General features: G+C 37.4%; 1 protein-coding gene across 1 annotated transcript; it reads right to left on the bottom strand.

Moving 5' to 3' along the window:
- Positions 1-646: 646 nt before the first annotated feature.
- Positions 647-1,707, bottom strand: LOC111907038 (high-affinity nitrate transporter 3.1). Its single transcript, XM_023902830.3, has 2 exons — positions 1,519-1,707; positions 647-1,366 (listed from the first exon to the last, which is right to left on the bottom strand). Exons 1-2 carry the CDS (start codon positions 1,646-1,648, stop codon positions 882-884), a joined length of 615 nt encoding a protein of 204 aa, XP_023758598.1. The 5' UTR covers positions 1,649-1,707; the 3' UTR covers positions 647-881.
- Positions 1,708-15,322: the final 13,615 nt, after the last annotated feature.

Genomic DNA, 15,322 nt, shown 5'->3' with positions numbered 1-15,322 from the left:
CATTTTAATAAGAAACACGTTGGTTTTGACCATGTGGTTGTCTTGCATAGTTTTTTTTTTTTTTTTTTTTTTTTTTTTAACGACAAATCTAACCTACTCCTAAACTACACCTTAAATCCACCTATGTCCACGACAGGACTTGAACCCTCAACCTCAAGAAGGAAGGACAACACTGGGTACTGCTGGGCTAGAAGCCCTTTGGTGTCTTGCATAGTTGATATGGTTATCGGTTTGCAGAAATATTTACAAATGGACTTTCTACACAGTTATTTGTAAACTTTTGGAACAATTTAAGCATTGGTGAACCTTTCACTTAAACCGAGGGGTAGTGTTAAATATAGTAAGTTTCTTAATTATTTACATAATCATGTACAGCCTAGGGTCTTTTATGTAAATTGCTGTATTTTTACATTATTATTTAAAGCAATGAAATACAAAGCAAACTCTTGACAATTATTTTCACAATTCAGCAAGCACAATTGAAAATTCCTCGCGAGTTACACATTTGTTGGTGATTTTACTTATATCAAGCTTTTTAGATAATTTGGATTTATAAAATGCTTAAATCCCACTCTATAGGTGCAGAGAGGACACTCGTAACCATTGAAAAAGATATCAGGTAGTAAAGAAAGAAGACATATGCATGTGTTACTTGACATCCATTTTCAAAACAATGAAAAGAGCATCTTCGTTTCCATTTTAAACAAAAAAAAACATCATTAACCCATTGAATTACAACCATCTTATATTTATCCGCACTCCCAAGGATAAGTCATGTAGTTCACCACCATATTAAAAACAAAATTACAAATTTTTTACTGTATTTAAACATGCCAGGAGTATTAATAACAGGACGTTAATCCCCACCCCTATCGACAATCTCATTTCTGTTGGGCTGCCTTTCCCTTACTCTTCTCCATGTAGAAGAAACCGGCCAAAGCGACAATGGAAAAAGCAGAAAAGCAGACAGATGCAATATCAAGTGACGCATGGCGACCTGTGATTGCTTGGATCTTGAACAAATTCGTCTCTTTTTTATCATTTGTGGTCTGGCCAAAGGCAACCTCTTCATCGTGAGCATTGAAGGCATAGGCCCTCACAAAATAAGTTCCAGTAGGAATATCTCTCTCTACAGTCCATGTAAAGGAGTTGTTCGATGCAGTGTATGGCTTAGCCACAATCTTTACGAGACAAGTCTTGTCCTTTTTCATTTCGTCGACTGTTTTCCTCCATGAACGGTCCTTTTGACTGATGGGTGCATAGCATAGTTTCACTTTTACGGTCTTGTAGGCGGAGTCTGTCCCAGCTTGGATTGTCCGGTTTAATCCCCATGTCACTGTAATATTTGCATCCCCTGCCTTGAGAACTGTAAAACCCGATTCAATGATATTTAATCAACAAAAAAAATTTATTCATAAAAATGGTTTTGGAAGCAATGGAATTTGAATTGGAATATGAAGGAATCATAATATGTGTGTCATGTGTTCTTTAAGATTAAACTCAGACTTGTGGTCAAACCTTGGTCCTGTGTTGGTGAAGCAGTGACTTCAAGAGTCCTCTGAAGGGAAGAGAAAGTAACACCATAGCAAGTAGTTGCAAAGCAAGAAAGAAGAAGAGAAACAACCAGGAAACCAACAGGAGCCTCCATTGATGATGATGTGGTAGACTTTTAAATCCTTTGATTGCAATCTACTTATGATCAGATGATGAGAAGAGGAATATGCCTTAGAGCATCTATATATAGAAATATATAGAATCGTTCCCGTGATGCAAGGTATAAATAAATTAATATAAAATCCTCTAAAACTTACATTTAATTAATGAGGAAGAAAGTAAAATATAAGCCACCTGACTTTCTAGGAATTTAATACAAATTGTATTTAATAGAGTTGCATGGGTACACACTGGAAGTTGACCCGGTTTATGTGGTGATATCACATAGCTCTTACGCATGTTGAAGAGATCAGGTTATTTGGATTTTAGTTGGCTATGTGACATTCGTTGACTTCCTTTTACAGAAACAAATCGATTAAGTTGACATTTGGATTTGCCCTCCAATGCATTGAAAGATCATAAGAAGCGAAAAGGAAACGAGTTTCACGAGTTATATGGACCTTTAATACCACTTAAGGCGCAAGGAGCTACAAGTCGTGAGGTGCATGACCAATTTCGTGGACCTTTGGGTATGTTTTGAAAATCAACTAATCAAGTTGTATTGGTTTAATATTTATTACTTGAATTTAATTAGTTCACAAAGGTTTTATAGTTTTTAGGGCGTGCATTGTGTCAAAACCTGAATGGTGAAACTGAAAAATACAAAAATAACAAGAAACGAAAACTAGATGAGTGTTAATGGGTTCGGTACCCATCTGGTTAATTATGGTTTAAATTGGTTCATACCAAACCGAAACGATGAATATAAGAGTATCTACAATATATAGTTTAGTTAAATGGTTGGATGAGATGGAATGATTAATTGGTATTCAATGAGATGTGACGATGATGTTCAATGGATATGATCTTTAATGGCCATTAAACTATTAATAAATTTTTGAAATTTTTAATATATATTTCATTACATTTTTGTAGATTTCAATTCATTATAGGAGAAAAAATAGTAAATTTTGTATGAAAAGTTGAATGATTTGGAAATCAATTAAACTCTAGAGTTAATGCATTATATATGGATGCCTTAAAACATCCATAGTAGTTTAATGGAATGGTTGCATGAGATTGAATATAGTTGATATTCAATGGATTAAAATTAAACTATAATAAGATATGACATTGGGTTCAACACATATAATCAATGACAAAAAATGAAACTTTTTAATGTTAGATAATGAATTGATTAATTTTTAAATGATAATTATATTAGAATATATAGAGAATACTTAAAGTGTAATGGCTAAACCTTAAAGTGTTTGGGTGTAAACTCTAATCACTAACCCCCCCCCCCCCCCCCCCCCCCCCCCCCCGTGTGGAGACGATTAAAATGAAAAAATAAACAAAAGAAGAAAACATAAAAACTAGATGAAGATAGTGACATCGGCGGTAGTAGAGCTCTAACAATAGCGACTAACATCGATTGCTCGTCAAAGAAGAAGAGATAAGAAGCGCCAGCCATAGCTGATTCCATTGTAGAAAAAAGAGATGACTGGCGGTGGCGGCTATGATCATGCAACCGGTGGCAGAGGAGTCTGGAGAAAGCCAACAAGAAAGAAAGAGGTCTCGAGCTATGGTGGACGGAGCCAATTCTGGCGAGATCGGTAACTGCAATGTTAATAGAGAAAGAAACGACAACATATTAGAGGTTGTCCAGCGGAGAAGGTGCTGTCGGAGGGAGGCAACAGCAACATCAAAAGGGGCTGAATCGGAAGGGAAATCTGAAGAAGTGGCCAGTGGAGGAGGAGGCAGAAGGCTCAGAGGCAGGGATCATCTGAGGAGGAGGTAAAAGTAGACGAGGCAGTGGAAGAAACCGATGAAAGAGCTCTACTTTGGTGTCGGTGATTGTTTTATTATTTAGGCGGAAAATAGAAGAAAATGAAAAATATAGAACATAATGAAGACATCTCCGACGACTATTAGAGAAGGTCGTCGGAGGTGGAAGGCGGTGGTTGTGGGTTGTGGTCAGCATCAGAGTTTTAACCTAGAGCTCTGATATCATGTTAGATAATAGATTGATTGATTCTCAAAAAACAAATACATAAGAATATATAGAAAATACCTAAAGTCTAATAGTTAAACCCTAAAGGGCTTGAGTTTAAATCCTAATCAAGAACATTTAAAATTTTAATATATATATATATATATATATATATATATATATATATATATATATATATATATATATATATATATATATATATATTCCGGAGTTTAATTTATTGTATGAAAAAATAAGAAACTTTTTAAAGTATGAAAAATGGAATGATAATTTTGCAACAGTTCAATGATAATTAATTAATCTGGGTTGTTATTCTGTATTTTACTCAACAATTATTAATTGAAAATGACAACCGTTAATTAAAAGTTACATAATTTAGTTATGTGCAAACAAAAATAATAATAACATATTAAAAACGACAATTATTAATGACATAATCACCAAAATAATCACGTTTCATAAATAGACAAAACAAACTAGTCTCCTTTTTGCAAATTTAGTAAATAACCACCTACTCTCAAACTTGGTTAGTTTCAAACTCCACACTCAGTTCTGAACTCCATATCACCACTCGTATGTTCAACTTGTCTTTGTATTTTTCATCTTTTTTTCATATGATCACTAATCATCATTCTTCTCATTTTCTTGGTACATATTCTTCGTTTCTTCTTTGTCTTTATACTTTTTTCTTTGTCATTTTGAGGAAAAATGTTGTTTTATATCATTTCATTGGATATCTAACCGGAGAAGAAAAAGTTCAGAACACGCCACAAGGAACAACTTCAAAACTCGTCACAAAAAAACACGTTCAAAAATCATTATAGAAATTGTATACAAATGAGGATAAGGTTATTATTATTATTATTATTATTATTATTATTATTATTATTATTATTATTATTATTATTATTATTATTATTATTATTATCATTATTTTAAACGGCACCATTTTATTCAAATAACACCGGACTAGTAAAAAACTAGACGGGGAAGAAAACAAATTCGGGTCTTAATTCACCCTACCCAATTAAAGTTTTTCTTACACCTAGCGTTACACAAAAAGAAGGCCTTAGTCACATTATTATCAAAAGTAAGATCCGTTTTCGGTTTTGTCACTCCAAAAAGCCACGAATTTCTAAACTCCCAAATAGCCCACCTAGTCATATAAAAAACACCTTCGAAGATGCGTTTAGCAAAAGAAGAAGTCTACAATGTCTTGAACCAAGCTAACCAATCTGCATAAGACGTTAATCCAGGAACCAAAATACCCCAACATTGACACACTTGAGAAGTAATGATAGCTGAATAAAGGACAAACAAAGAAGAGATGAGAGGCAGATTCAATAGCATCATCACAAAGCAAGACATACCAAGGACGAACAAATCTAAAACCCTCCTATCAAGTATGGGCCCATTAGAGAGTTTATCAAGAGCTAACTTCCAAGAAAAAACATTTATATTAATAGGAACTTCCTTAATCCACCTAGAAGGAGAGCTCATAGCAGGTAACAACTTCCCATCAATAAAAGAACATGTTGAAGCCATCGAAAAATCACCCATCCCGGAAAGAGAACAACACCATCTATCAGGAGCCGGAGACAAACAGATTGATTCAACCAGTGAATTCAAACCCGCCCACCGGAGACTCTCCAATTAGAAAGTTTAGACATAACTTTCTGCACAGACTCCAGTTGGTTACTATATTGAAATGAGCCTAAATTTTTCAATTTTTATTTGAAGACATTACTTTCACTTTAATATTGGTTGTCAATGCTGTCGATGAAAGATTATTATGATGCACAATGTCTTTTTATATACAAATTTTTGATAAATGAGGAGTATGAAATATGAAAAAGATTTGGAGAATAGTTGACAATTAGAGATGAGAGTGTGAATATATCTAGAAATTTGGGAAAATAACTAAAGAATAAAAATAACAGAGTTAGGAAAATAGTTGATATTGAAAAATTAAAGAGCATTTTGAGTAGCGTGGTGAAACAAACACGACCAAAGCCTATTTATACTAATCATAAAGAGGCAAAATGATCATTAAGGAGAAAAATGTCATAAACGAGTATACCTATTAGAATATAAAAAAAAAGTGAAAAAGATGATTTTTAATAGCTAGCTACACGAACCAATTTTTGTATGATTTTTAGAATCGATCCCAATATGGTTTCTAAGGCTAGAATTCTGTACTGAACGTCTGATTGAATCAAATTAAACTAGTCCGGATTTGCAAGAATTAGTTTTCATACAATTGATTTATGATCCCAACCATGAAAAAGGTTGTTTTGGCAACCTATAGTTCAACTTGGAGCCTTTGAATGACTTGGTTCTCCCTAATCCATTCCTGCTTAAGTTGGGAAAAACTAGTTATGTCTAAGCCCTTAACCAAGTATAATTGGTTGTAGCCTAAGCTAGAATCCTACAAGAAAAATATCACCAAAAGATTGTGAGACACGATCATCAAGCAAACCCGAAGTGAAATCTCGATGCAAATAGCGCTCGAATCTTCAAATCCGTACTCCAATCGACTCTCTAGCTTCGAAATCAACCTTAAAGGGTTTCTATACTTCAAAAACGAAGTAAAAGTCGCAACATAAGGTTGTCAAAGGTTGCACCCTGATTAGGGTTGAGAATCTTGTCTATTTATAGTTTTTAGGACACCACGACCAGGTAAATATCTCACTACAACATAGTGGTTAGGTTTCCTTATTGAATACGAACACGTATACCGACAAAGAAGTTATGCATTATCATTCTTATTTAATCTTTTTAAGTTATCCATATAATTATCAAATACATTGTATTTTCTTGCAATGCACACCTCCACTAAAGGTATTGTCATTTCTTGCAGATGCACACCTCCATATATTCAGTTCCTTCTCCTTTCATTATAGTTTTATGTTTTCATGAATGTGTCTCAAACAAAATCTATGATCAACATATGTAAAATGGTTTGATATTTTCGATGTAACTCCTTAATATGAGTAAGAATGAGAAACAATTAGCATGCGTAATTGTAAGTGAAATATTATAATCTAAGACAATTGAATAATTAACATGAATAAAAGAACAAGATAATACATTTTTTCATCTAAGAGAAAGTGAAATTAAACTCCATAGTTAGATTCAAGTCATCACCCAAACATTTTAGAAACCAAGTTCAAGAACTAGTGTTTTTAGTCTCAAGATGGGCATATGCAAGTGGATATAAATTCAACAATTTCCATCCAAGCCCACATTAGTCAAAATTTATCCAAATTATGAACCCTTTCTTAAGGCCCCATCCAACCCCAAGAATTTTCTCATTCAAGCCTTAAATTCATACGTAAGTGAACCCAAGAAAATGTATATGTGTTTAAAAGTTTTTGTTTCAAGAAAGATATTGGGTTCACTATAGAATTATATTTTCACTATGGTCCCCATATTATGAGTCTCTAACTCCAACACATAGTCTATTAACAAAGTATATTCCTCTCATAAGCATAATAAACAAACTTTTTTGACCTTGCCCTTGCCCTAAAAACCTTCATCTTTGATATATTTAAACCATTTTTTAAGCTCTTTTGGAAAATCCCTCACACAAATGTAAGGATTTGCTTCCACTTGGTGAAGTAAGGTGTTAGCCAAGAACTTGAAGTGGATGATTTTACAGATATGGTTATGAAATAGGTATGCTCCCTAAGATAAGTTTTCATAGTCCAAAACTCATGTTTATTATATCTTGAAACTAAATGTACCCAAGGACAGCTTCTTTCATGTGAAAGTATCGTTTTTCCTTCACTTAAACTTGAATTCTTGTTGATGGCATACTTCCATCAATATGAAAAACTTCCCATTTAAAGTTGATTCTATTTGGTTTCACAATTTCTTTAAGAATCCTCTTTCACAAGACTAGTTTCAATAATTACAACTTAAATATGTCATTGTCTAACACCTCAACATGATAATCTTTTATCACTTCTTGTTGAATACCCTATACATTTTCCCATGTAACCATCTTGATGTACTACATTATATCATTACTTCATCAGCCTCAGTATCATCCACCATATATTGTCATATAGTAGAAAGACACTTTCTTGGTTGTCATAATTACTACCCTCATCAGTACCACCATCTAATCTGTTTTGAAATTGTTTTTTTTTTCAAAAAAAAAAAATCCTATTACAATATTCCTCATTTACATCACCAACATATTGCTAATCATTATCTCCTAATTCGAAGCTTGGATCATGATTACGTGTAACATCCCGTTTTGAGGTGATCTAGTAAAGGTCTCGGTTCTCCAAGGATTGAGTTTGGACCTTAAGGAATAAGGTTCTTGGACTAGGTGTCAAGAATTTGGGATTAGAGTATTGTTGAGCTTAAATTGGATTTTGGGCTTGCTGGCCCAAGCCTTCCGTAGCGTGACAAGTTAGTGACCATGACGTGATTCTTATTGCAGCCCAAATCCAAGTTTTAGGGTTTCTCCCATATTTAAAGGCATTAACTTCAATTCTAGGTCATTATCTTTATCCACCATCCTCCTAACTCGAAACCATAGCCTCTCTTCTTTCTTTCCCCTCTCCCTCTTTTCATATCTTGTTGAAGTGTGCCATTTGGGTGTTTTGAAGGAAGGTCATCATCCCATGGAGCTTGGGTGTGTATTTCAGAAGATATCTAACATCTTGTGCATCACTTAGACCTTTGTAAATGTTCAAGTTCCTAACTTTATGGCTTAAGCAACATAGATCTAGCATTTTTATGGATTTTTATGTCTCTTTTGCAGTGGTGATTGGAGTTCATGGAGAAGTCCAAATAAAGCTTGCAACTTTATCTACTTTGATGTCTCTAGAGTGTTTTATCTTGTAGATCTAGAACTTACGTATGGTTATGAATCATACATGAGATAAAGGTTATATTTTTTTCCATTTGACCTAAATGGTGAAGGACATGCAAGAGACATTCATGTCCATAAAGTTAGGATTTTTATGAATCATTTTGGTGCAAAGAAGCTTTATGGAAAGTATGAGTTGTGGAATTTATAGGTTAAGAACTTAATGAATAAAACCACTTTTGACTGAAACCGTTGTGCGACCAAAAAGGCATGTGGCACGGTGGTGCGTTGCATTGTGACTAATTTGTATTGACTTAGCCACAGCAGGGCCAAGGGTTTGTCACAGTACGACGACTGTTGACCTGGTTGACCGTTGACTTTTAGCTACTTTGACCTTGGGTTAAACTTGAAGTATTTAGGTTGTTGTTTGAGGTTTGAACTTAATTTATTTAGTGATAGTTTGTTTGTGGGTCTTATCAGGGCAAGGATTTGAGAGTATTGTTGTGCTTCTCTGGTTCCTTGATTCATGTGAGTCTTCTCACTATGTCAGGTGTGACATTGTATATCCTTTGTATGGTAGGATATAAATATTGTTAGGGTACATGTATGCTAGTTGACTAGGATGACTCCTTGTTCGGTATGTATAGTATGGGACACTTGGTCTCATGATATGTTAGATTCCTAGGGTCTTGTTCGTTAATTGCATGATATTGTTAGGTGTCATGATTGGTTAGGGTAATGATAGTATTGGCCAATCGTTAAGTGGATACCCTAGCGTTTGTATGCAGTTGAAGTTAGATAGCCTGAGAACTTTTGGTCTAAATCCTTATTGCATGGTTCTTCTTTGATTTATTTTTCTTGGGCAGGATCATTTGTTTGACTATCTATTTGACTCCCAACTACATATGACTATGTATCTACGAGGCGATTGTCAGTATTCGCACTAACCTCGGTATGGATATTAGGGGTGATCGAAAACCGCACCGCAACTAAAGTTAACTGCAAAAACAGCATAAACCGCAACCGATAAACCATAACCACAATAAAAATCGATGGTGAGGTTTTCTGTTTTTCAAAAACCGCAAATTTGCGGTGCGGTGCACTTATTAGTTTTCAAAAACCGTAAAAAAAACGCACCGCACAGCATATATTATCTACAATTCTTTTTTTATAAATTATTAATATATTAAATATTAAAAATAAGTTTAGCTTCATGGATGAAAGAATTATAAAATTCTAGAAGACAAAAGTGTTGGGTTTTTTTTATGTTTAATTTTGAAAAATTGTGAAATTTCACAATTTTAAGAAATTTATTGTTAATTAATAGTGATTTTACGTTTTTAAGATATTAGTTGTTTGTGATTTAAGTTAATTGTCTTATACATTATGCTTTTTTATTATTATTATTACAGGTAATATGTTTGAACTCTTAAAACCGTTTGAAATCTAAACTGTGGTTAAAAACCATACAAAATAATCGCACCAAATCCATGTGGTTAATAACCGAAACAAAAAAAAATAAAAAACAAAATTCCGCCGCAAAAATAATCACCTAACTGTACAGAAAAAATAACTACACCACACGGTTTTGAAAATGGATTAACCGCATTTGTGGTTTTTGGTGAGGTTTTGGCCAATAACTGCACCGAACCTGTAACACTCGTTTATTTATTAGTTAATTAAATAAAGTAATGAACGAATGGTAGCCTAACATAAATAATTATATATGCAGGGTGTTGGGTTCGAGGAGTTAATTGCCACATATTTGAAGATTAGGGGGTTAAGATGTAAGTTTCGGATTTATTTTGTAGATATTTATGAAGTCAGGGGTTGAATATGTTTTAATTAAGACATTGGGGGCTGTTTGGTAATTTATGGGTCGAATTTGAAAAGGATTTCCTAGGTTAGGGTAGAAAGGGTAAAATATGGCCTCATTTTGAAAGAATAAGAAAAGGGAGGGACCGATATTGGTAAAATAGTCAAAAGTTTAATGAGACACGGGTGAACCCGTCACCCTCATGTGAAGCCTCCATATTTAACACATGTCATACCAAACCCTAACCCTAACGGGTTCTATGTAGCCGCCACCACCAGAAAAGCTCCCCAGTCGTTGCCTCTTTCCCTCGTTCGCTTTCCGATCAGTCAAGGCCGCCAAGCGGCTGTTCCTTCAAGTGAACACCAAGTCTCAACCGTTCTTCTCCTTCTCCTTCAGTCGTTGCCACGAGATGTTGCACCCACCACCCGCTACTTCACAAACCGGAGCGCCAGCACCACTGTCGTACCCTTCTCAGCCGACTGTGTGCTTCGTGTGGGAGTTGTCGCCGCTGTTGGAGCTTTAGACCACCGAGGATCGGCGTTTCCGTCTAACTGCTGACGACGACGAGGATAGCAAACGAGACATCTTCTCCTCTCCATTCCGTTAGCCGCCGCTAGCGCTGTTTTCCACCACTCCGATCGTCGCCGTTGCTGCTATGCGGCTGTTCCACCGTGTCAGCCGCTCTCTGGTCGTTGCACGCCACCAGGTGGGTAGCTATGTCCGTTTAGCATTCCTGGTCGAGTGTTGAAGTCGCTAATCGGGTGTATGATCATTTTTTTTGTTGGTTGGAGTTGTCAAGAGACCACCATGGCCGCCAGCCATGGTGGCTGCCGCCATGCGCCACCGCCGACCACCGTTAGGTGGCTGTGTATGTGTGTTTACTTTGCTTAGTGTAGTGTGTGAGTGCATTTATTTTTAGTATTTTCTTTATAAATTGTAAAATGGAATAATGAAAGGAAATTCCACCATCGTTAGGTGGTGGCTGCCGCCACCGGCCGTCGTGTCGGGTGGCAGTGCGCTTTGCCTCTTGTGATAGATTTGTTTGGGGTGCTAAGAAACCCTAATGGGCCCAATGAGGCTTAATGGGCTTAATGAACCCTAATGGACCCAAAAGCCCAAACATGTGACTAATGGGTGTAATAAACCCTAATTGGCCTAAGGAAAACCCTAATGGGCTTAAGGACTTGGTTTTTGGGCCTATTAGGCTAAGATTGAATTGGAAAACCCTAAAACCAATGAAACCCTAACTTAAAGAATTAATCGGGTCACACACACAAGAATTATTTAATAAGTTGAGATATTAAATAATAAACTTTGGCAAAGATTAATCTAAGCGATAATGGACTTAATGGATTAAGTCCTTAATGGGTTAACTAGGAAACTTAACCCTAATCATCATTTTATGTGAAACCCTAATTTCACTTGGGTTTATTGTTGGGCCTTTCTTTTGGGCCTTGAGGGTTGGGTAATTAATGGGCCATCCAAAGTCAAGCGAATGAACTAGAATAATTTAATGGGCCTGGGGTAAGGCCCATGTAGGGGGCTTGGGCCCAATTTGGAAAATTGGGCCATAGATGGGCCATAGTTTGGGCCTTAATGATTATATGGTATTGGGCCTTATAATGTGACCATGTGTAGGCCTAGGCCCAATTTGGAAAATTGGACCATGTGTTGGGTTTAATTCCTAATTGACTTTGGGTCTATGGATTGGGCCTTGGACTTGAATGAGCCAAGCTTGGGGTAATGTAGTAATTATCCAAAGAATGTACTATTGGTTATGTGTTGGGACCCAATTATTAATTGGGTGATGTTTTGATATTGACAGACCGGGAATCTGTCATCCAGCAACTGGGGTCGAGTCTGCGGGACTTCAGCAGTGTGGGGTTGAGTCTACGAGACTTCAGTAGTGCGAGGTGAGTTACCTTCCAGTAGCGGTGGGTCTACGGCCACAATGCCGGCCCACCAGTAGGAGTTGTTGTTAGATGATTGTCTTTGTGATAATTGTCTATGTTTGCTACTACCTGTTATGTTTATGTGCTAGCATGATATGATGTTATGTGATAGTGGTAGTAGGGGGTGAAATAGTCCCCGGTTACCGGTCGATAGGGCCGAAGGGGTAGATTAGTACCCAACTATGCTAGACAGATTATGATATATGTGATATGATATTATGTGGTAGTAGTATGGGGTGAAATAGTCCACACTTACCGGTCAACAGGACCGAAGGGGTAGGCCAACACCTAGATATGCTAGGCAGTATATGACTTATGTGTTTATGCTATGATTTTATGTGGTAGTGTTAGGGGGTGAAATAGTCCCCGGTTACCGGCCGAGAGGACCGAAGGGGAGCCCAGCACCTAGGTATGCTAGGCAGTATCCGGTCGAGAGGACCGAAGGGGAGGCTAGCACCCAGATATGCTAGGCAGTATCCGGTCGAGAGGACCGAAGGGGTAGGTCGGGCACCCAGATATGCCTGACAGTATATGTATGTTATATGATCGTATGGTATGTGGTATGATGGGGGAACTCACTAAGCTTCGTGCTTACGGTTTTTCAGTTTTGGTTTCAGGTACTTCGTGTTTAAAAGAAAGGAGTCGGCTTGATCGCAACGCATCACACTATGGTTTTCCGCACATGACATCTTTGGGATTACACTCTGATATTGTTTTATGATAACATGTTTGATTATTTCAACTTTTGTTTTGACATGACATGATATTACAAATGTTTTATTACACTGTTGGTTTTATAATGACGTATTTAAAAATGAAATTTTTGGCTTGTATTTTTAGGATGTTACAAGTTGGTATCAGAGCCTTGGTTTGAGGGATTCGGACATACTCTCGGGTGTGTCTGAACTCAAACTAAGGGCTTGGTATGAAAATTTTCAAAAGAAAAACCATTTTATGAAAAGGAGTTTGAAAAGAATCTGAAAAGAGAAAAAGAACTCTGAGAAGAACAAAGTGTGTGATGCGTGCAATCAGCCGAGCTCAAGTAAGTTTTCCCCAAGATACACATACATGTTATGATATGTTATGTTACGATATGATTATGAGAACTGCATGCTAGAATAGAGCTAAGGATCTAGGAGGATGCCTTATATGCCTATTGTATGTGCTTGTAGACTTGCATGCTAGTACTGATCAGTCAGTAATAGGATAGCCTATTTAGGTTATGCCTGATTATATGAGCCTTTGAATTGCATGTACAGATTCTCGATTAGAGGATAGAATGATTTGAATGGATTATGATGGTTAGATATTCCATTGTCTGAATGTTGTTTGCTTTGTGCTTTGTGGGACTCTTTGTGATGTGAGTTAGCTACTAAGTGAATATGCTAAGTCACATGGGACACAGGCCGAATAATCTCAGAGTGATGGACTTGACCTTATTGCGTAGCTCTTTTTTGAGTCCAACCGTTCTAGGGATGGGTGTCTCACTCGAAGGATTATCTGATCTCTGTTGCATGTGGCTATATTCATAAGGTAGCTAGTTGACATTATTAGGAATCTTTCAGCAGCTGAGGACTGGGTGAGTTCGGGAACCTAGGAAAGCCTAGGATATGTTTCAGTGGGTTAGTAGTGAGGCTCAGTTAGACTTGGGTTTACCAGTTGAGGAAGTGCCTTGGAGGATCCGGGAGGATTGCTGAAGAAAGTATGGATAGGTGTGGAAGGTAGTATTGGGCCCGTACTACTGAAAGCACAGGATCCATACTCGAATCAGTGAGAGTCTTGGAGAATCTAAGAAGCTTCAGGGGAGAGTTCGTGACCCAGTTTGGGGACAAAGGATGTCCCAGTTATTGCAGCTTAGTTAGTGGCAAGAGAGCTAGCGAGCATGACAGGGTGTCAGACCCTGAAGGATATGATTTCCAAGAAGTTGTAGATGCGAGATTGATTTGGAGCACCCTGAAAAGAGAGGTGCGTGCCAGGTGCATATAGTAGAGGGTCCCGGGAAGAGACCCATGACTTCTGAACATCAGGTGAAAGGCTAGCAGGGCCTGAGTCAGTGCAGCGCATACGAGACAGTACACAAGGGAGTTTGTCACTCCAAGGGTTTAGGCTGCTACAGGGTAGCAGGATTGGTCATATCAGCAGAAGGTGACTAATATTTCCCTAGACGTTGTGAGTATGTCATCTTCTATTGCTACTAGATGAATGTTGGGGATACGTACCGCTTTGGAATTGTGAGCGAGTTTGGATAAGTCAGACCTCGGGTCAGGTTTTCTGCTAGTGTTTGGGTTACCAAGGATCATATATGCCATCCTGCATGCCGAAAGGTCCTTGATGAACCCAAAAAGGGACGCATCTTGCGGAGTGGGTTCCGCGATACCGTTATCATTTCGGATCTTTGTCGGGATCTATGTAGGAGTATTATTTAGAGGATACTCAATCAGGGTTGGAGTGATCGTCCTCCAATGAAGTCAGCGTTCAGAGGTTCTATCATTGTTGAGGTATGGTCGGTAATTGTTTATGGATGAACTTTGGAGTTCAAGGCACTACCGTTGATCGGAGAGAACTGGTGACAGGAAGAGGGTAGTGTCAGTCGTGGGTGTTAGATGCATAAGTAGTTGGTCATTGGATGTTCAAGAGAATTGTGTTTTCGCATGTGCCGTGTTCGGTTAGAGTTTAGTGGTACTGCAAGATTGGGAGAGGGAACGAGGATTCGTCAGCTAGAGTGAAGATTAAGGTCTTCAAGTGACAGCATGTTAGATGGATTGAGGTGTCATACTAGATCAGATTTCAAGAGTACTCATCGAGATTTCTGAGGATGGGAGATCTCAAGGTTTAATCGGCAATTAAATGCCAGCATTGGCAGGCACAGGTTGTCATCAGTGGGATATTAGAAGGCGAGAAGGATTGGGAATCCTTCAATTCTCATGTGATGTGAAGACTTAGTCAAACCTAAGTGGGGGAGAGACTTTTTATAAGTTCTCCAACTGTGAGTTCTGGTTGCGCAAGGTGCAATCTCTTGACCACCTTGTCAACCAGGAGGATATTCTAGTTGATTCGGCCAA

Source organism: Lactuca sativa, chromosome 4, assembly GCF_002870075.4.
Source record: "Lactuca sativa cultivar Salinas chromosome 4, Lsat_Salinas_v11, whole genome shotgun sequence".
Taxonomy (NCBI): Eukaryota; Viridiplantae; Streptophyta; class Magnoliopsida; order Asterales; family Asteraceae; genus Lactuca; species Lactuca sativa.
Note: the sequence above shows the minus strand (reverse complement) of the source record. Positions and strands in the feature narration are given on the sequence as shown.

What these genes read in the sequence shown, in the direction of transcription:
- LOC111907038 (XM_023902830.3), bottom strand. Translation starts at nt 1,648, where the DNA reads ATGGAGGCTCCTGTTGGTTTCCTGGTTGTTTCTCTTCTTCTTTCTTGC. An exon ending in TTCACCAACACAGGACCAAG is followed by an intron (nt 1,367 to 1,518) that starts GTTTGACCACAA and finishes CGGGTTTTACAG; the next exon opens with TTCTCAAGGCAGGGGATGCA.